At 52.0% G+C, this 20354-nt stretch overlaps 2 protein-coding genes, 1 long non-coding RNA gene and 1 other non-coding gene across 5 annotated transcripts; 2 read left to right on the forward strand and 2 right to left on the reverse strand.

The window, feature by feature from the left end:
- Positions 1-401: 401 nt before the first annotated feature.
- LOC130458297 (uncharacterized) lies at positions 402-2714 on the reverse strand. Its single transcript, XR_008917427.1, has 2 exons — positions 2099-2714; positions 402-1864 (listed from the first exon to the last, which is right to left on the reverse strand). It is a non-coding gene; the product is annotated as an uncharacterized LOC130458297 (long non-coding RNA).
- HOOK2 (hook microtubule tethering protein 2) lies at positions 2646-11677 on the forward strand. Of its 2 annotated transcripts, none has more exons than XM_056822688.1 (22): positions 2646-2850; positions 4221-4306; positions 4541-4613; positions 5619-5669; positions 5789-5921; positions 6110-6177; positions 6378-6440; positions 6543-6623; positions 6818-6978; positions 7396-7536; positions 7684-7885; positions 8005-8115; positions 8417-8504; positions 8585-8654; positions 8992-9129; positions 9215-9302; positions 9607-9641; positions 10194-10276; positions 10362-10465; positions 10729-10839; positions 10938-11009; positions 11131-11677. In XM_056822688.1, exons 1-22 carry the CDS (start codon positions 2806-2808, stop codon positions 11287-11289), a joined length of 2163 nt encoding a protein of 720 aa, XP_056678666.1. In that variant the 5' UTR covers positions 2646-2805; the 3' UTR covers positions 11290-11677. The 2 variants fall into 2 exon arrangements, with proteins under 2 accessions (XP_056678666.1, XP_056678667.1); XM_056822689.1 differs by having other exon boundaries at positions 10365-10465.
- On the forward strand, positions 9130-9216 carry MIR12341 (microRNA mir-12341). The gene has a single exon (NR_162890.1). It is a non-coding gene; the product is annotated as a microRNA mir-12341 (primary transcript).
- Positions 11454-19827, reverse strand: BEST2 (bestrophin 2). The gene is made up of 10 exons (XM_056822691.1): positions 19762-19827; positions 18142-18318; positions 17867-17961; positions 14513-14746; positions 14193-14347; positions 13925-14002; positions 13563-13715; positions 13304-13384; positions 12962-13116; positions 11454-12603 (listed from the first exon to the last, which is right to left on the reverse strand). The coding sequence occupies exons 2-10, from the start codon at positions 18291-18293 to the stop codon at positions 12177-12179; spliced, it is 1530 nt and encodes a 509-aa protein (XP_056678669.1). The 5' UTR covers positions 18294-18318; positions 19762-19827; the 3' UTR covers positions 11454-12176.
- Between the last annotated feature and the right edge of the window lie 527 nt (positions 19828-20354).

A 20354-nucleotide genomic window follows, 5' to 3' on the forward strand; every position in this document is an offset into this window, starting at 1 on the left:
TCACACGCACACGGCCCCCTCCCATTTCCGTCACGCACACAGATCCCTCCCTTTTACCGTCACGCAGACTGAGCTTTCCCCGTCACGCACCGAGTCCCTTTCCCGTCCCTGGCGCTCCAATAGCTCCCTTCCAGTGCTGCTTAAACCCATCTCCTTCTTAGGCTCGCGTACAAGTCTCCGTACATCTCTTAAACACGCGGACTCCCCCGTCCACACCGGCATAGAGCCCTCTCCCTCGTTAGCCTCATCTTAATCCTCATTTGGCACATAGCCCTCTCCCCATCTCTTCATCAGCCAGAGCTCCCCCCTGTGTCAGCCTCCGATGCCCCCGGCCCCCACCACCGGGCAGATTAAAAGACTCAGAAAAGCAATGAGATTGAAAGAGATGGGGAGAGAGGAGATCCAAGCAGCCAGGCGCATATTTCTTACTCCACTTCCTTTTTTAGGGAGAGGGGGGAGGAGGGAACCCTGGGGACCCCACGGGGAGCAGTGGCTCCCATTTCCCTGACCATGGATGTCCCTCCTGCCCTCTACTCAGCAACTCCTTCCTCCATCCCCTCAGTATCTCTTCATAACACCATCAACGTCTCTAGCTTTAATGTTTACAATGTACTCTTTGTAAGTCTGTGGAGAGAAAGTAACAGCGTAAGGGTTATTATTCCCACTTTGTGGATGGAAAAGCTGAGGCTCAAATACAAATGTATGTCTGTATTAACCACCACCATGCTCTAATCTTCAAAGCCTGAGATTTAGGTAGGGAATCCAACTCAGATCTGTGAACTTGTCTTTTCTCTCATGTTTTGATAACTATGTTTCAATATAATTTGCTGTTGTAATCCTGTAAATTTTATTTTATACATCTAAAAAAGAAGGGGCCCACAGGCTTCACCAAGACAGCCAAAGGGGTCCATGACACACACGAAGAAGACTGAGAGCCCCTAATTTAGAATCTGAAGTGTCTCCTGACATAGGGAGCCTGGGTACCGACAAGAGACCCTTGAAGACAAGGGCTTGTAGACACACTTGGGTTCAGAAGGGAAGATACTCTGGGTGGGGGTAGGAGAACAGAACTGGGTTTAGACTAGCTGTAGTTCCATTCTGTGGAGAAGGATCACCTCCAAGTGTGTGTGGAGGAGGAGTGAACTAGTGGTTTTCTTGTATAGACAGCCGTCTGAGGATGGACATGGTGGGAGGGGGTATCTGGATACTGCTCTATGTGGAGGAGGGGAGAAGGTTTGGATCCAGCTGTGGCAGGCAAGGCTGTGGGCTGAGATTGGAGGGGGGGGGAATGAAAGAGTAGTGAGTCAAGCTGGTTTCCCAGCAGCTCCAGTTCCCTCCCTTGGCCCCTGCACTTTCCGGGAAACTCCTCAGGCCCCAGGGAGATTTGGATGGAGCTGGGCCCAGTCCTGATTACCCCTCACCCTACATCTGGAGCCCAGGACCCTCCCTTCCCCCTAGTGTGGGTCCTGGGGCTTCCTTTCCCATTCCTTGTTACCCCCTTCCAGAAGCAATGAAGAACTGGAAAACACAGAGGGAGTTTCTGGCCAGTCTGTCGTGTGAGGCCCATGAGACTCTAAAGCATTAGAGAATTACAGACCTGGGGTTCAGGGAGAAGGCATGGCTGTGGCCTGGATAGGGTTCTGAGGTCAAAGAGGAGGAGGAGAGGATGGGTGTGTTGGTGTATGGAAAGGACTGAGAAGGAGTTTATAGATGTCTGGCTCTTACCATCACTCTGATCTTTTAAAAAAATCTTGGCTAGTGCCTTTATCTCTGGTCTCCTTGTACCCTATCTCTCTCTTCCTCCTCTGGGTCTTCTCATAGCTGGAAAGGACTTCAAGGATCATACTGTCCAAGGATACTACATCTATAGGGGTATTGATAAGAAAATGTCAACCTGCATCTCGGTCTCTCTGTAAGTCTCTTCTCGCACTCGCCTTCACTCTCCCCCCCCTCCCCCGCCCGTGCAGTTCCCGGGTTGTACCCAACACCGGAAGTGCCTCTAGCCCCAGCTCCAAATTCAGCATAGCCTTGAGGGGGGAGGGTCACGGCTTTGGGGACAGACCGGGAAAATGGTCTTAGGAAGCGTAAGTCCAGTCACCGAGGTACTAGCTCCCTCTTGTCCGGGGATTAAGCGCCTCCTTGTGGGCCGCTGTAGACATGCAGCCCTGGGGTATACGCGCCTCCTTCTGGGTCACTGTAGACACGCAGCCCTGGGGTATAAGCGCCTCCTTGTGGGCCACTATAGACACGCAGCCTCGGGGTATAAGGGCCTCCAGCGACCGGGTGGACCCACAGGTGGTCTGAGGTAGATACTCCCATTTCACTGCCCGCAGCCTTTGCGGCTTTGAGGAAAAAGTATTCACTTTTGGAGCTCCATAAACACTCAGTCCCTAAGTCGTGAATGTCCTGAGGCAGGGGAATGCCAAGATGTCCTTTCTCAAAATACTCTTAATGACCTCTGAGAGGCAAGAAAGGACGGGTGGCCCATTCTACCACAGTCAGGTTCGGCTGCCCGGCTCCAAAATGGCGGAGACGGGAGGGAGGGGGCGGGGCTTACTTGGGCCTCGTGCCCCAGTCCGGCAGCAGGCTGCGCACGTGGGCGTAGCCAAATCAAGCTCGCGGGGGTGGGGTCAAGCCGGGCTGGGGGGGGGCGGGGCAGAGGCGCTCTAGGCCCGCGGGGCAGCTGCGCCTCTCGCTGGTGGCGGACCTGGCGGCCGTGGTGGCGGCGGTGGCAGCGGCGGCGGCGGCCTGACCTGCTTGACTGGAGCCGGAGCCGGAGCCGGAGCCGGAGGCGGAACCGGAACCATGAGCGTGGACAAGGCCGAGCTATGCGGGTCTCTGCTCACCTGGGTAAGGGGCGGGGCGGGGGCGGTGAGGAACAGGTGTGGGACCCTCTTCCTCCGAGCCCCACTGAGACCCTTCCCCCAAATACACTTCGGGGAACCCTCCCCAGAAAACTCTTCCCCCGCATACCCCCACACCCTCCCCCAGAGACCCCCCGACCCTCCCACAGTGAGACCCTCCCACACATTCCCCCAGACCCTTTCCCAAAGACACCCTTCCTCCACGTGCCCCCCAGACCCTCGCCCAGAGAGACCCTCTCCTCCATAACCTCCAGACTGTTCCCTCACATATTTCCCAACTTCTCTTGAGAGACACCCTACCTCTACAGAGACTTTTAGCCCACATGCCCCCCCAGTCTCTCCCCAGAGAGCCACACCCCCCAGACCTTACCTCTAGACATCCTCCCACATAACCCCCAGAGTTCTCCCATAAGCCCCCCCAAGAACCTCTCTCAAGAGATCCACTCCCTAAAAATCCCCCCAGAGATCCTCACCTCATATATCCCCCACCTAGATCCTCTCCCAGAAACCATCCTTCCTCCACAAAGACCCTCACTCTCCAGAGCAAGCCTCTCAGAGACACCCCCTTCCTCTTTTTCACCTAGGCATTCCATACAGAGAATCTCCCCTTTCCCCTCCTGGAATACCCTTAGAGCTACAAAGACTCCACTCCTAAACCCACTTTTATCCCAAAGACACAACCCTGACATAAGACCTTCTTATCCCCCTCAAAAAATCCAAACTCAGAGCCAGGCACCAAACACTAAATGCCCATTATCCCTCTGCCCTGCATGGGGATGCCCTGGGGAAAGCAGAAAATGCTTTAAGTCCTCAGGGCTCTTACATTTCTAATGGGGGAGGAGGGTGTTAATAAGGCACATATAACAATTTGGGAGAAGGAAGCAGAGGGTTGTAAAGAGCCAGGAGATGTTCCAAGATGATTCCCTTCCCTTTGCCCCCTGGGGGTGGGGAGCAATGCTGGATTTTCCCTGGGAGTGGCCAGACGCCACCTACCTGAGTACCAGGAAGGGTGTTGGCACACAGGTGAAAGGCCTGGTTGGCACTACCCTGTCATGTGATATAAAGGGTATCCAGAGGGCCAGATAGGGGCCTGGCTTGGCCCAGGCACATGATGAAGGACTGGTTGATCTGTCACATGAGCAGAGAGTAACCTTTAAGACTCCACCTTTCATGATGTGCAGAGGAGGTGGGGTCCCACAGGTGAGAGGGCCCGCCCCTCAGTGGGAGGAGGGAGAGAGCAAACCTGTAGATTCCACCCTGGGAGCTCTGGACTGGCCGGCCCTATTCTCAGCTGCCTACAGGTTGCATTTGAAGGAAACTTGAAGCCCTGACCTGCCCTGCTTCCCTTTCTTCCAGCTGCAGACTTTCAAGGTGTCCCAACCGTGTTCTTCCCCCCAGGACCTAAGCAGTGGACTGGCAGTGGCCCATGTGCTACATCAGATGTGAGTTGAGAGGCCCTAGGACCCTCCAACTGTCCTTAGGGAACCCAGACCATCCCCAAACCTGTTTGGCCCCCCTTCCCAACAGACCCCCTAGCTCGTCTAGCCTCATTAGATGAGAAGACTAATACTGTATATCTATAGTGTACACCACTTTATCCCTACTGGGATTCCCTTTAACCCAGCTTTCCCAGGATCCTCCCCTGTACCAGCCTGTGACCCCTGATTTCTCCCCAGAGACCCTTCCTGGTTCAATGAGACCTGGCTCCTTCGGATCAGAGATGATTCTGACCACAATTGGCGGCTAAAGGTGACTAGGGATCAGACAGCTGATTCATTTCAACATAGAATAGGGGATGGGCTGACAAGATGACAGCTATATGAAGAATGCCAAGAAAGAGAACTTGAGCTGTTTAAGACAGAAGGGTGGTGGTCTGTCTGTACAGGGGATCCCAGGACAGATGGATGATGGCTGTGCTGGACAGAAAGCACTGGCCTGCCAAAAATGAAAACTGATGAGACTGGTGGCTGGGTGATCCAGTATATAGAATGTTAAACTTAGAATCAGGAAGACTCCAACCTTGCCTCACACATCTACCAGCTGTGTGTCTTTGGGCAAATTACTTGAACTCTGTCAGCTTTGTTTTCATTCTTTGTAAAAAGAGAATATTCATAGCACCTACTTTCCATGGTTGTTGTGAGGATCAAATGAGATCACACCTATAAAGTACTTTGTTAACTTTATTAAAGCCTGTATAAATGGTAGCCATTAGGTAGAGGACACCGAAAGGAGGAACATGGAATGATGGAGGTCCTAGAGTGGGGATGATAGTAGATAGCTGGCTGGATGACGAAGGGAGCCATTCTGGTGAGATGGACAGATGACTATGGTTGGGGGTGGGGAGAATGTATAGAATGTTGTAATAAAGTGATGAGGTGAAACAGATGATCTACTAAGCCAGACCTAGACAGATGATCATTGTAATGTGGACAAATGATAGGATGGTTTTGTGGCATGTGACTGGGGAATGAGCAGTTGACCCAGACCCACACAGATGATGGAGAAGGTCCAAAGGATGTCAGGGAAGAGAGATGGACAAATAATGAAATGAGTGGATGGGTGATGATTTGTCTAGGGGAAGGCCAGAGAACTGGATAGATGTGAATTTGGTGAAGAAGTAATGAGTGTTGACAGAAAATTAGAGGGTGAGAAGGTAGCAAAATGTGGGTAGATTAGGGAAATTGGGGGAATAAGTGTTTTACCCTGGACTGAAAGCAGGGTGTTTGGACCCTTAAACAGTACTTTCTCACACAGGTCAGCAACCTGAAGAAGGTGTTACAGGGCCTCGTGGAGTATTCTCAGGATGTGAGTGATCATAAGTGGGTGGCGAAGGAGGAGTCTCTGGCTGTCAAAATCTGGGGAGGGGTCTGTGGAGTTAATTGTGAAAATCTCTAGGTTCCTGATGTCCTCCTTCTCCCTCCTAGATCCTGGGACACCAGGTATCTGACCAGCACTTGCCAGATGTGAACCTGATCGGGGAGTTCTCTGATCCAGCTGAGCTGGGCAAGTTACTACAGTTGGTGCTGAGCTGTGCTATCAGCTGTGAGAAGAAACAAGGTATGGCTGGGACTTCAGGGGAGAAAGACCTCAGGAGGGGGAGCCCAATGTATGGGACTTTGGAAGAGGACCCCAGTATCTGGGGTTTTGAGGGGGGTGGTACTGAAAAGGGGAAGTCTGGATCACACACCCCTCCCCCGCTGGTGGGAGTGAAGGGGCAGTCTCAGCAGTTGAACCCCTATCTACAGAACATATCCAGAGGATCATGACCCTGGAGGAATCGGTCCAGCATGTAGTCATGACAGCCATTCAGGAGGTGAGGCCTGGAGGTGGGGGGGGGGGGTGGAGAATAGGGGGATGTGACTTCACTCTTCTGCTACTCCATCTCTAAGGGGACTGATAGACTGACAAACAAAAGAGGGAAGAGTAAGTATCTCCTCTACCTCACAGCCTGCTGACAGGGGTCCTGGGGTAGTTTCCTGGGCTTATGTTTCCCTTTTCTTCTCCCCACCCCAGCTCATGAGCAAAGACCCTGTAGATCCCATGACTGCAGAAACCTATGGGAATTTCGACAGCCAGGTATGGGGAAGGGGAAGGATACTTTCTTAGATCAGAGGCCCAAATCCCTGCTGTTCTTGTGTTTTGGGTCATCCAATCTGACCTGACCTGCCTTGCTCATAGTCCCGAAGATACTACTTCCTGAGTGAAGAGCCAGAGGAAGCTGACCAACTTCGGCAGCGCTGCCATGACCTGGAGCAGCAGGTGGGAACTAACTTCTCATGGGTTCCCAACCCAGATCAGCTGCTTTCTTGGGAGCCAGACTAAGGGTGGAGGGAGAAAGGGCAATGCCATGAGAGAGCTTGAACTGCCCCAGTCTGGAGCCAGCATGGACAGATCTATGACAGTTTTCTCATACTCTGGCACCTCACATCCATCTGTTGTCTGTTTGACCCCAGCTGACTCTCCTAGTGGAGGAGAAACAGAGTCTGGTGCAGGAGAATCGAGCCCTGAAGGACAGGGGGGCACAGCTGGAGGGACCTGGAGCTGCTGGACTCACCTCCAAGAGGCTTTTGCTTCTTCAGTCACAGCTAGAACAGCTACAGGAAGAAAACTTCAGGTGTTCAGGCCTGAGCTCCATTATTCCAGGAGTGGGGCATCCCCCCCTTGCCCCCTACACCCAGGGAAGGGGCTACAAACTTTACTACTTTTGTTAGGGGAGGGTCAGAGAAAACTGATGTCTGGGTTGCAGCAAGGAGGCTAAATAACTGGGAAGGAGCTGAGTCAGTCATTCAGTCAATAAACAGGAAGCACCTGTTATTTGCCAGGTACTATATTAAGGGCTAGGAAAACAAAGAAAAGCAAAAGATATTCCTTGCCCCTGAGGAGCTCCCAGTCTAATGGGGAGAAAACATGCAAACAAGCTACAAGATAGAATGGAGATAATCAGCAGAATGAAGGCACTAGCATTGAGTTGGTATAGGTTTGAGGAACTGAACTTTGGCCCCCCGTCATGTATCCACTCCTCTGCCCAAAGGCTGGAGAACTTGAAGGAAGATGAACGTCTGCGTTGTGTGGAACTGGAGAAAGAGGTGGCTGAGCTCCAACAGCGGAACCAGGCATTAACAAGCTTGGCCCAGGAGGCCCAGACCCTAAAGGATGAGATGGATGAGCTCAGGTAAGTAGCACCAAGTCAGGGCCTCAATTATAAACCAGTTGGAATATATATATATATATATATATATATATATAAACCAGCAACCAGGGCTAGTTCCAGACCCTAGAGAGCCCACTAATACTCCAAGCTGAACCATGACTCCATTAGGCAGTCATCAGAGCGAGCGAGCCGGCTGGAGGCCACACTGAGTGGGTGCCAGCGTCGCCTCGGGGAGCTGGGGGAGCTTCGGCGACAAGTACGGCTACTGGAGGAGCGGAATGCAGGCCATGCAGAACGAACCAGACAGCTAGAAGATGAGCTTCGGAGGGCAGGAACCCTGAGAGCCCAGCTGGAGGGCCATCGGAGACAGGTGGATGCTGGGCAGATTTGGACTGGAGGTAGTTCTAAAAAGATTGGGGATGTCTGGTGCCTGGGCCCAGTTCATTCATCTTCTCCCTTGTTCCTGCTATCCCACCACCCTCTCTTCAGGTGCAAGAACTACAGAGTCAGCGTCAAGAGGAGGCCCTGAAGGCTGAGAAATGGTTGTTTGAGTACAGAACACTGGAAGAGAAATACGAGGCTGTGGTCAAAGAGAAGGAGGTGGGTGATCCTGCACTTAGGCCTGAGCTCAGGGTTATTACCAAGTGGCAAAGCAAAGGCTGTAGAAGAAGCCCTCACCTGGGGATCAGAGAACCTAGCATTGAAGGCTAGCTCACCAACTGGTGACCTGTATGAGCCTTGAGGTGTTTTTTCTTTCCCAACCTCAGTTTCCTTAGCTATAGAAGAACTGAAGCTAAATGAGCTCTGGGATCTCTACCAACTTTAAAATACTCTTTAAGTATTTTAGTAGCTGAGCCACTAGCTTCTTGTCGATCTTCCTTCCCTCTCTTCCAACTTCTAGAGGCTAATTGAAGAGCGAGACTCTCTCCGAGAAGCGCATGAGGAGCTGTGCTGTGTCCAGGTGCAGCAGCGAGGTCTAAGTCAGGCTGGTGAGTGGTCCCCAGAGCCTTATTGGGGTAGGAGTGTTGGGGCCAGTGAAGTACCCATCTAACCGCCTTTGTCTCCTCAGATGTCCAGCTGCAGCAAATGCCGTCCCCTGTGGAGAATCTGGCAGCTGAGATCCTTCCAGCTGAGCTCAGGTTCCTTTCCCCATATCCCCTTTGAGATAACTCATGGATCAACTCCAGTGTCATTCCACCTCCTGGTTTAGCCTTGGCTGGCTGGGTCCTTAGATCTCTTGGTCTTTAGGCTAGTCAGAGCCTCCTTGGGTCTCTGCATTCCCTTCTATTCCAACCCAACAAGCCTGGACTCCTTCTGCTTATTTATCCAAATCTTACCCCGACTCTGACTCTTGACCTTTTCTGTTAGACTGCCTCCTCTCACTGTCCCAAACCCCAGAGATTTCTCTTCGCCTATGAGGGGGTTGGGCTGAAAGACAGGAACCCATCTGACCACCCTTTGGGCCTGGTCCTTCAGGGAGACAGTCCTTCGCTTGCAACGGGAAAACAGACGCCTGTGCCAGCAAGAAGCAGCTGACCGTGGCCGCACAGAAGAGCTGCAGGGGCAGCTGGAGAAGGCCAACAGGGCCCGGCATGGGCTGGAAACACAGCACAGGTGGGGGCGCTGAGACTGAAGACCGAGTGAGGTGAGGCCTAGCCAGGGCTGGGACACCCTGAGTCCTGTGTCTCCTCACCCCCAGGCTCAATCAGCAACAACTGGCAGAGCTTCGGGCACAAGTAGAAGAATTACAGAAGGCATTACAGGAACAGGGGGGCAAAGCTGAGGATGTGAGTGGTCTGGGCCCTGGTGCCACTTCTAGCATAGCCATGCTTGGGACCTCCCAGGCCCCATTCACAGGGACTGCCCTGGAGGGAGGGAAGAGGACACTGAACATGCAGGCTGGTAGCACCTACACCTGAATCTCCCTTTCCTCGACCCCTTTCCCTCTTCTAATCTTCCTTTCTCTCCCCCTGCTGCCCGGCATCTCTAGGCTATTGTAAGTAGGGCTGGGGGGGTTGAGGGGGTTGGGCTGGGCAGAGAAGACAAATCTTGTAGCCCAGCCTCACCCATGCCCCTTGTCTCTGTCCTCAGTCTTCCCTGCTGAAGAGGAAGTTGGAGGAGCACTTGTAAGTCCCAGGCCTGGGGTTGGTGGGGTTGGAGGGACAAGCTCAGGGTAGAGGCCCCAGGCAGCAGTTACACAGCAGTGGTGAAAGAGGTGGCAGATGAGAAGCTCAGAGGGAGCTTGTCCAGGGACTTCAGTGCCAGGCCAAAGAGACTAGATGGCAGCCAAGCAAGAGGTCTGGGGCTCAGGAGAAGATTAGGGCCGCAGAGCTTGGTCTGATAGGCATGGAGGTGACAGTAGATAGAGTGCTGGGCCTGGAGTCAGGAAGATCTGAGTTCAAATGTGGCCCCAGATACTCAGTAGTTGTGTGATCCTGGGCAAGTCATATAAGCCTTCTTGCCTTGGTTTCTTCAATCATAAAATGGGGCCATGATAGCACCTACCTCTCAGGGTTGCTATGAGACTCAAATGAGATAGTATTTGTAAAGTACTTGGCAGAATGCCTGGCCCATTGATGAGGAGGAGGATGGACTGGGGAGAGTGGGGAAAGGCAGGCACTTGGGACAAAATATTTGGCCTGGTGGGGCCAGACTTGACCCCTTGGGCCTGTGGGTAGGGAGAAGCTTCATGAGGCACACTCAGAACTGCAGAGAAAACGGGAGTACATTGAGGAGCTGCAGCCACCAGCTGACAGCAACAGTAAGAGACTTCAGAGGGCTGGGTTTGGGGAGGGCAGCCTAAATTCTGAGGCCAGGACCCCCCCTGAGCTCCTGGGTTCCTGCAGCAGCCAGGCGCATTGAGGAACTCCAGAGGAGCCTGCAGAAGAAGGAGGCTGACATGCGGGCCATGGAGGAGCGCTACCGGCGGTACATGGAGAAGGCTCGAACAGTGAGGACCCCAGGCCTGGAGAGGCCTTCCTCCAGACCCCACTTGCAATCATAGGCCCAGAGCCAAGAGAGCCCTTAGCCCAGCCCCAAGTATTTTATAAATGAGGAAAGCAAGCTCCAATAGGGGAAATTATGTGCCCTGGTAGAGGCAAAGGACGAACCCAAGACCCCTAGGAAAATGCAGGGACCCGGACTCTCCCTATGGTTGGAGCTAGGCTGGGTGAGCTGGGACAGCCTAGTGTCTCTTCTCATCCCCTTCCCAAGGTCATCCAGACACTGGAACCCAAGCAGCGGCCTCCAGGACCTCCTCCCCTGGAGATTCAGGCCCTGAGAACCCAACTCCAGGAGAAGGACTTGAGGATCCGACACCTTGAGGTATTTCTCTTCCCAGACTGGGCTGACATGACTTTGCCTCCTCTCCTGGGGTGGGGGATGCTGGGCCCCCACATTTCTCAACCAAACCTCTCCCTCAGACGGACTTTGAGAAGAGCCGTAGTCAGAGGGAGCAGGAGGAGAAGCTAATCATCAGTGCCTGGTACAACATGGTGAGTGATCACCTGCCCTGTCCATGCCCTTCTGCTTCCTCCTCTCCCCAGAACTCCTACCTCTGCACCTCTTTCCTCCAGGAGTTCCTAATTCCTTCCCTTCTTTCTCCTCCCCTCCCAGGGTATGGCCCTGCAGCAACGGGCTGCTGGGGAGGATCGACAGCCTGGCCCAGCCCATGCTCAGTCCTTCTTGGCCCAGCAACGACTGGCCACCAACACCCGACGGGGGCCTTTGGCTCGAGCCCAGGCTGGCCCTGCCCGATCTGGAGATAAGCACTGACCTTTGGACCCTGGCTTCTTTACTCTTCTGGGCAACAGAGGGGTAACCCTGTGCCGGTCCCTTCTCCACACACACACACACACACACACACACACACTACAAGGAGATACCCTTATTGCACATGCCCAGCACCAGGGCAAGGGAACTCTAGCCCTGACCTCTGACCTCATCCCTTTTCCTTAGCCCAAGTTTTGTTTTTTTAGATGTTTATCCTAAGGGTCCCTCCCCCTTTATAACCTCTGGTTCTCAGGGCAGAGAGGAGTTGGATTTCTGCATTCCCAGTACTGCCAGGCTGGGCCCCACCTTCTCTTTTTAAAAATGTGATTCAGGAGGGGGACAAATCTTCTAAATCTGAGATGAGGAATTAAATAAAGCATACAATCCTAAATCCACCAGCCTGGGTTCTTCTCTCTGTGTGGAAGCAGCCACAGGGTGGAGACTCTTCAGGGTCTGAGTTAGGATATAGATTATAGAGTCCTCTGCCCTTAGGATTCTGGGCCTTAGAGGTGTCAAGAACTTTACGGATAAAGAAACACTGGAGGCTGAAGTGACTTACCCTGGGTCACAAAGGTATTCAGTAGCATTGCTAGGATTAGGGACCAGGTGCCTCCTCTAGGTCCTAAGGGGGAGGGCTTTCAGGTGTTGCCCTGTGGCCTTGGGGAGAATGGGGATAACTCTTACAGCTGTGGCCATTAGTGACATTTTTTTCCCACCCTGATTTTGGAAGGCAGGATGATTTCCCCTGGGGCTATAGAAGCTGTGTTTCAATAATATATGTTAGGGTGGGTTGCTGAGATGTCTGGGTCCAACAGTCCTATCTCTCCTGTGGCTGGCCATCCATCAGGACCAATGCTTAGCATAGTCAGTCAGTCAGTGAGCAACCAGGCTCAGGCCAAGCTCTCCTCCTCTTCTCCAATTGGGCTGGGTAACCAGGGAGGCAATGGCGCAGGAATAGGGGCTGGGCCTCGAGCTGTGGGTACCACCACCACAGAGGGGGAGGGCTCTACAGAGGAAGATGCAAGAGTAGCAGGGGTCGCAGCCTCTGGGTCAGAGGGGGTTTCCAGGAGGGGACCTGTGGCCGAGTCATCTTGGCCACAGTCTGGGCAAGGACAGCCAGCTGTGGTGGAAGCTTCAGACACACAGCTATTCTTCCTCCGAAGTAAGGAGAGTCGTCGGCCCAAGATCGTGGAAGGGCCTGGGCCAGAGCCACCTGCTAGGAGTCGGTGCAAGAAGTCTCCTGATACTGGTGGACCTTCCCCCAGTTGGCCCTCCATGCCCTCCAGGCGCTGGAACTGCATGTCTTCTTTAGGCAACCTACAAGAACCAGAGTATGCAGTAAATGGTGACCCAAAGATATCTCAGAATAGCTCACATCATCTCTGGCTGCTTCTACCCATCCAGATCCCTCACCAACCAAACCCTTCCATCTTTTCCTTAAGTATACTCCCTCATCTATCTCCCCATGAAGAATCTCAGAACTGGAAGGGCCTTAGAGGTCATCTAGTCCAATCCTCTGATTTTACTTGTGGAGAAACAAAGACCTAGAGAAGGATAGCATTTGAAGAAGAAGCATTTGAAATCTCATGGATAATAGCAATAGGACTAAGATTTGGATGGCCCAATTCCCAGTGTTCATCCCCTTCCCTCCCTAACACCCCCAACCCCAGCTCACGTAATGTCAAAGGTGGAGCCCTGGAAGGAGGGCTGATGCATCATGAAAGCTGTGGCTGCTGTGTAGGGAGCACGGGCATCTGCAGCATCCCAGTACAAATCCTTCTCTAGCAGTGGTAGGTCATCGTACATCTCATCCACTGCCAGCATTGACACCTGGAGTGGGGATGATAGGATATGGCTACAAGGTCAGGGCATTCTACTGAGGAAGAAGTCTAGGAAGGATGGCCAAGAGCTATCCTGGGAGTAGGAAGTAGCTTAGGAGGACCCTGATGCAACAGCTTTCAGATAGAAGGGATGGGTGACCTTTTGGGAAATGAATTTTGAAGAAAGAAGCCCCAACCTGGAAATTTCTGTCAATCAAAAAGTTGGTCTCAAAGTCATCATCGTCCTCCCCAAAAGGGTTGATGAGCTGCTCGGCCACCTATGGAGTAAAGAGTGAGCCCTGGACCTGAGGACTCCTCTGCAGAGGGCCCAGTTCAAGGCCTGGGGTTTCCCGTGTTCTGTCCTGGCCCCTTCTCCCCAACTCCCAACTCCCCCAACTCCCTGAGGCCTTGATCCCTCCCAAGCCTTTCCTGTACCCTCTGTCTTGGAAGTGTTACCTTGAGCCAGCCAACATAGAAGAAGAATTGGAGCAGGGTGAAGATAGGAATGCAGAGGTCCATATTATGATTCTTATATCCCTTTGTTGGATCCAGGAACTGGCGCCCAATAAGGCAAGCCAGGAAGAAGCTATATACTGCAATGGTCACTACCTAGAGGCAGGGTCACCATAGGGAGGGATCTCAGATCAGTGGGAAGGCTTGGGAGTGGAGCCCATCATCAAGGGAGCACTGCTGACCCTCAGAAGAGCCTTCCCATTGCCATTGTTCCTCTCCTCCAACTCTGTTCTTACATTCCCAGACCCTAAGAACTTGGTCAGCACCCCAAGGAATGGGAGAAGAAACTGAGTCACTGTGGGTACCTGAGTGTAGACGAGAGGCACACTGATCCAGTCATAATGAAAGAGCATTCCACACTTGCCCCGGAACTCATCCAGTTTCTGTGATAGAGGTTGTGAGGTTAGGGAGTAGCAACTGATCCCCTAGAGTCTAGAGTTACAGAGTCTATAGGGAGTGGAGGGAGATGGTGGAGAGTCCCTTGGGGGAGTGACAATGGCTTCCAGGCTGGAGTCAGGGATTATGGACCTGGCCTTGACTCCAGCCCCAGCTCTTAGCTCCTACTGGCCCTACCTCCATGAGCAGTTTGAAAGTGCTGCTATCTCGGATCCGACCCTCTTTTCGGGCTTGGGCAGCAAGATTGGCAAACCAGATGCACGGTATCCAGTATTTGTTGTAGGATGAATTCAGGCTCTCATATTTTTTCCTTTCTTCCCGGGTCATAAACCCTAGAACACCAGAAGGTCACCTCTAGGACAAGCTGCTAGGTTCCTCACCCCACCCCCGTGGAACCCTTCCAATGCCCTCCCCTTTCTCTGGAAGCCTGGCAACTTTCGGGAAAATCTCTGAGGATGATGACCCCTGAGGCCCAGCATCCCTGGGAAGAAGCTCACCAGCCTCCACCACGTGGTCCATGGTGGGGAAGCGTTTGAAGACTGCCGTGCTGACAGATCGAAGGATGAGAACAGCGGAAAGGCCTGCGTACCGCATCAGCGTACGCCGATACAGGCGGCCCCGCTCATCTCGTCCATGCACCGAGCCAGATATTGTGCACATGAGGGCATCTGGCAGAGGTATAGACCTGTACTGACTCCACCATCGATTCACCACCAGTGTCACATAAAAGCCTGTGGGGGGGGTGTGGGGGGGGAGAAGGAGGATAAAGGTCAGCTGGGGCAGGACTGGGACTGGGCTGTAAAGGTAAGAAATCAGGGCTCCCAGGAGCATAGGAGAGGTGGGGGAAGGTCAGGTCTTTCAAGGATCCCAGGTCTATACAGAACTGGATTCCCAGTATCCACTCTGTATCCCAGTATTCCACTCTGGGTTCCTGGACCATCACTTTACTCTGGCCTCACTTTAAAATTGTGATTCCCCCACCCTTGAGTCCCTTGCCCCTTGTCCTGTGGCCACTTGTTCCTTTGTAAACCCCCACCCTGGATTACTCCTGCCATCTAACTGCTCCACTCCTACAAGGAAGATACTCTGTAATCTCAGTTGGGCCCTCCTTTTACTCTTCCCTGATATACTCTATTTGTCCTTTGCAAATCTCTCCTTGAGCCCACCTCCTCCCCTTCCCCCACTTGCTGCCTCTGGGCAAAGGGCCTCACCTCATATTTCACTGAAAAAAATTGAGGTTATCCATCTGGAGCTCTTCTCTCCCCAATTCTACATTTCAGATCACCTGTACATGGCTTACCCTTGTCTCCTCCTTTGTTCTTTTCTCCAAAGAGGTGGACCTTTTTCTTACAAAGGACAAAGCCTCTCCTTGTATCCTTAATCCTGTCCACTCCCATCTATCACCGGGAGTTTGTCTCTTCAGTCAGCCCCTCTCCCTAATTTTCAATCTCTTTATCCACTGCTTACTCTGCGTCCATAAACTTACCAGCTCTCTCTTATCCTCAAACAAACAAACAAAAACTCCAAACCTTCACTTGATCCAACCATTCTTTCAGGTGGGCTAAAGTCCCATCTCTCTCTTCCCTTTTACAGCCTCTACTTTCTCTCCTCTCACTCTCTTAACCCTTTACAATCCAGTTTACTGCCCTCTTCAGAGTTACCAGTGATCTTGTAATGGTTAATTCCAATGGCCTTTTCTCAGTTCTCCTTGACCAATTTGTAGCCTCTCTCCCTCCCTGCTGATCACCTTTCTTGACACTCTCTTCCCTCTGTTTTCTCTTGGATTTCCTATCTGATCACGCTTCCTTCCTTCCTTCCTTTCTTTTCTCTCTGTTTCTCTGACGTTTCTCTCTTTCCTCTCTCTCTCTCTCTCTCTCTTTCTCTGTTTCTCTTTTCTCTCTCTCCTCTCAGTCTCTGTCTCTCTCTTTTTCTCTCCCTACTTTCCACCTTAAAATTAATACTATGTATTATTCCCAAGACAGAAGATCAATAAGGGCTAGGCAATGAGCACTAAATGACTTGCCCAGGGTCACACAGATGGGAAGTATCTGAGGTCAGATTTGAACCTAGGACCTCCTATCTCTGGGCTTGATTTTCAATCCACTGAGACACCCAGCTGCCCCTTCAGATGAATGTTTTAAATTAGTTAATGAAATGCTAAATTTCAATTAGAGATCAGTAAAAATAAAAAATGTAATACTTTTCCAATGCAACTTTCTGGATCCTCTAAAAATCTGTCCTCATCTAAAGTGTATGTAGAGTCCTATGTCTCCTCCCCACCTTGAGTTTTCATGATTCTGCCCTCTCCTTGTTTCCCCCCTACCTTTCTGGTCACTTCACCACATGAACATCCATTACTTCAGAGCTCTGTCCTGGACCCCCTCCCCCTTTTTTTTCTTTACACTGATGTGGTGAATTCATAGACTATCTCCTCTATGCAAATGTCTCTAGATCTATATTAACTTACCTATCTATGAAACTCCAGTCCCACATGACCAAATGGATGTTCCATAGGCATCTCAAGCTTAAAAATTCCATAAGAAAACTAATTCTTAAACCCCCAAGCCCTTCCTTCTATTTTTTCTTTCTATAAAGAAAACCCTTATTTTCCTTCTTAGAGTCAATATTATGTATTGGTTCCAAAGCAGAAGAGCAGTGAGAGTTAGGCAATGGGGGCAAAGTGACTTGCCCAGGGTCACACAGCTAGGAAGTATCTGAGGCCAGATTTGAACCCAGGATCTCCTGTCTCTAGGTCTGGCTCTCAACCCACTAAGTCACCCAGCTTCCCTCCCTTCCTTCTATTTCTTTTATGGACACTACTATCTTTCCAGGTACCCAGATTCTCAAATTAAGGGTCATCCTAGATTCTTCACTATCCCTCACCACTTATATCCAATCAGTTGTCAAGCCTTATTGATTCTTCTTCCACAATATAGTTCACCTTCATCCCCCACCCCTCCACCTACATGGCCATTGTCCTAATTGAGTATCTCATCTTCTCTTGCCTAACTGCAATAGTTTCCCATCATGGATTCAAGTCTATCCTCTTGCCAAATAGCAATTCTTAATGCATGCTACCATTCCAAGCATATTCCATCATGCTTTCCTCCACGCACTTTGCAGTCCTGATCTATTGGCAGTTCTTTTGGACAAGACACTGAATTTCCCATATCCCTGACTTTGCACTGGTTGCCTGCTTTGCCTATCATGCCCTCCCTCTTTCACCTTCAGCTTTCAGCATTTAGCCCTCTTCAAAGCTCAGACTAAGTGCATTCCCGATCCCCTCAGTTGCTATGTTCCCCTTCCCCTTTCCATCTACTTTCTATGGTTTTTCCTATTTATTTTTATATTTTATTTTCATTTTCTTCCCTCTCTCCAACATAAAGATTTTTTTAAAGGCAGAAAATAAGAGTTTTTAAGGGGGGATAAAAGTCAGTTCCACTGGATTGTTTAACTTTGGTCTTGGAATCCCCAGTGCCTGCCACAGAATACCTACTTAATAAATTCAAGTTGACTGAATGAATCTTGGGTTTGAGGTTTTGTTGTTGTTGTTATTAAGTAAAGTTATCTTCCCTCTTGGAATTAATACTAAGTTATTTGTTCCCCGGCAGAATATCGGTGCCGCCTAGGCAATGAGGGTTAAGTGACTTGCCCAGAGTCCCACAGCTAGGAAGTATCTGAGGTCGGATTTGAATTCCGAACCTCCCATCTCTGGACCTGGCTCTCGATCTACGGAGCCACCCAGATGCCCCTTTAGATCAGCGTTCAGAAAAAGGATCGAGTGGCTGCGGGTTGTAAAGAAAGTTCCCATAGTTGGTCCCTGGATTGGGATTAAAGGAAGTGGTTCATACCCAACACAAAGGAGACAGGGATGAGGTTGGCGTATTGGTCGCAGTATATGACTAGCTTCTCGAAGTATGGCCTCTGATTGTCAGTCAGGATGAAGCTGGGAGGGCGAAGCAGGGCAAGTTAGCCGCAGCTCTAGCCTGGCATCCCGCCTTCGCTCCCCAGAGACCCTCCTCTTTCCTCGGAAGCCCGCAGGTTTTAGGGAGCTTCCCTCCCCACTCCACCCACACCCACACACCGTCTCCACTCCAATCCCAACGCCCTTGCCCCAAGGCCTCACCGGTAGATGGCGCTCAGTGCCAGGTACCCCCCGAGGAAGATCAGCACCTCTCGGTAGAGTAGTTTGTAAATGCTCCCTCGCCAAAGCAGCAGAAGCTTGGAGAACCCCCCGAAGCGAGCATTGGCCACTCGGGCTGTGTATGTCACTGTCATGCTGGGGGTTGGAGTCGGGCTGGGGCTGAGGGCGGAGAGAAAGGGTGGGTTAGGGTCACTCTCTGCTGAATAGTTCACTCGGGTCCCCAGACTCCTCCCTTCCCTGAGTTCCTCCTCCCCAGTGCTCCCATCCCCAATCAAGATTGCCTTTCCTGCTCTTCCAGCGCACCACGGCGCGCTCCGCAGGAGTGAGTCTCCTGAATCCCACCTGAACCAGGAAGGAGGAAGACAGACCGTGCCCACTTGGCCTTGGCCAGGGCCGCCCCATCCCCTGTCGCTTCCCTGTCGCTTGAACTCGGACTTTTCCCGTGTCCCCAGGGCTGATCTTCATCCGCCGGACCTCATTCTCTACCCCGGGTTTCTAACCCACAGTGAAACTGATTCTTCCTTGCTCTTCCTCACACTAGACATTCCGTCTCTCGACTCTGTTGCCCCCCTTGCCCAGAACTCTCACCCGCCTCACCTCCGCTTCAGGTCTCAGCTGAAATCTTGCCTTCTGAAAGATGATCTTTCCCGACCTCCTTCCTCCCTCAATCCCTCTACATCCCCTTCCCCCTCCTTCCTCCCGCATTCCCTCCGTTGATTTTCTTCAGTTTATTTTGTATAAGTTTTTTTGGGGAGGTACACAATTGTTTACATCTTGTCTCCCTTCATTTGACTGTAGGCTCCTTGAGAACAAGAATTTTTAGGCCAGGTCCAGGCTTAATAACAAGAGCTCGATGACTTACTAAAGTCCCCATCCCCAGAATTTGGACTTTCTATGCCCAGTCCTTGGCAAAAGCCTCCTGGGTCGTCGGGACCTATTTTGTCCTCCCAGTGTCTCCACAGTCTAGGTTTTCCTGCCTCCTCATTGTTCTTCACTTCCAGCTATCGGGTCCCGAGCCTGTTTTCAAAACCTCTAGGTCCCAGTTTGGCGACCCCACCTGCTCAGTCATTCGCCGCTGGCCAGGAGTCGCTGAAAGGCAGTGCAACCAAGAGAGAGTCCAGGGCAGGAGAATCGCGTTTCAGTACCGAACTGCCCCAAACTCACCTATGTAGCCAGCGCAGAGCGAGGCAGGGAAAAGTCCGGAATTTGGCGTCAGAGTACCAGAATTCTAATCCTATCTCTGCCACTTACTTCACCTGCGTAACATTGAGCAAGTTATTTATCCTTTCGGAGACTCAGTTTACCCTTCTTTAAAGTTCGCGCATTGGACTAGATGACCTCAAAGATCCTTTCGGCTCTCAGTCCCAGGTCGCTCTGACCCTCGCTGAAGCCTGGTCTTAAGCGGTGGTAGAAAAGATAGCTAGTTGATATTCAAGACTCGAGTCTGTACCTGACTAGCCTGAAGCCTATATTGGAGGACACTGGCTTCAAGAGGAGCGTGCCCCCATCTCAGCCTTTTCTAACCTGCCTCCCGGGACCCCCAGCTCCCAGCGTCGCCCTGCCCTCCTGTTCGGAAGCCCCCGCAACTGCACCCCAGCTCACCAGCAGTTGGAAGGAGCAGCAGAGACTCGGGTGAGAGGACAGGAGTGCAGGAGGTACAGGGGCTGTACTGAGGGATACGGGCTGGGAAGTGTGAGGGGGGCTCCTCCCTGTACCACCGGCCCCGCCCTTCCCCGCCCCTCCCCGCCCCTTAGCTACGGGGGGAAGGGAAGGGCGCGCACACAGACTACACTTCTTTTCTCTTTCTCCGTCCCCCCCCCTCGAATCCCCACCCAAGTCCCTCTGTCCTCTGGCTCAGACCCTCCCTAACTCCATTCTGTCTCCCCCTCCCCCCCCGCCCCACGTTGTGACGCGACAGGTGGCTTGTCTTTACTTTTGGCATTCCTTTGGAGCCACATCCTAACCGGCCCCCTCTCACCTGTGCCTCTCCCCCAATCCATCTCCGGAGCCCTGTTCCCTGGTGCGCAAGCAAGTTCTAAGGGTGTAGTGTGCACGGCAAATGCTGGACAGACCCTGACTTGTGTGCCAGTCACTGCTGGAGCCTGGGAATAATGAGCTACACCCTCTTTTGCTCCCCTCTCCTTTTTGGCTCAGGTGGCCGCCACTGCCCTCCAGGTCCCACTCAAGCAGACAAC

Source organism: Monodelphis domestica, chromosome 3 (genome assembly GCF_027887165.1).
Source record: "Monodelphis domestica isolate mMonDom1 chromosome 3, mMonDom1.pri, whole genome shotgun sequence".
In the NCBI taxonomy this organism is placed as follows: Eukaryota; Metazoa; Chordata; class Mammalia; order Didelphimorphia; family Didelphidae; genus Monodelphis; species Monodelphis domestica.

Excerpts from the sequence above, each read along its gene's own strand:
- HOOK2 (XM_056822688.1), top strand. The coding sequence starts at position 2,806 with ATGAGCGTGGACAAGGCCGAGCTATGCGGGTCTCTGCTCACCTGG. Across the intron at positions 4,614-5,618 it reads ACCACAATTGGCGGCTAAAG|GTCAGCAACCTGAAGAAGGT; the intron begins GTGACTAGGGAT and ends TTTCTCACACAG. Across the intron at positions 10,466-10,728 it reads ACATGGAGAAGGCTCGAACA|GTCATCCAGACACTGGAACC; the intron begins GTGAGGACCCCA and ends CCCCTTCCCAAG.
- BEST2 (XM_056822691.1), bottom strand. The coding sequence starts at position 18,293 with ATGACAGTGACATACACAGCCCGAGTGGCCAATGCTCGCTTCGGGGGG. Across the intron at positions 14,747-17,866 it reads CCCTGTCTCCTTTGTGTTGG|GCTTTTATGTGACACTGGTG; the intron begins GTATGAACCACT and ends CCCCCCCCACAG. Across the intron at positions 14,348-14,512 it reads GGACCACGTGGTGGAGGCTG|GGTTTATGACCCGGGAAGAA; the intron begins GTGAGCTTCTTC and ends CTGGTGTTCTAG.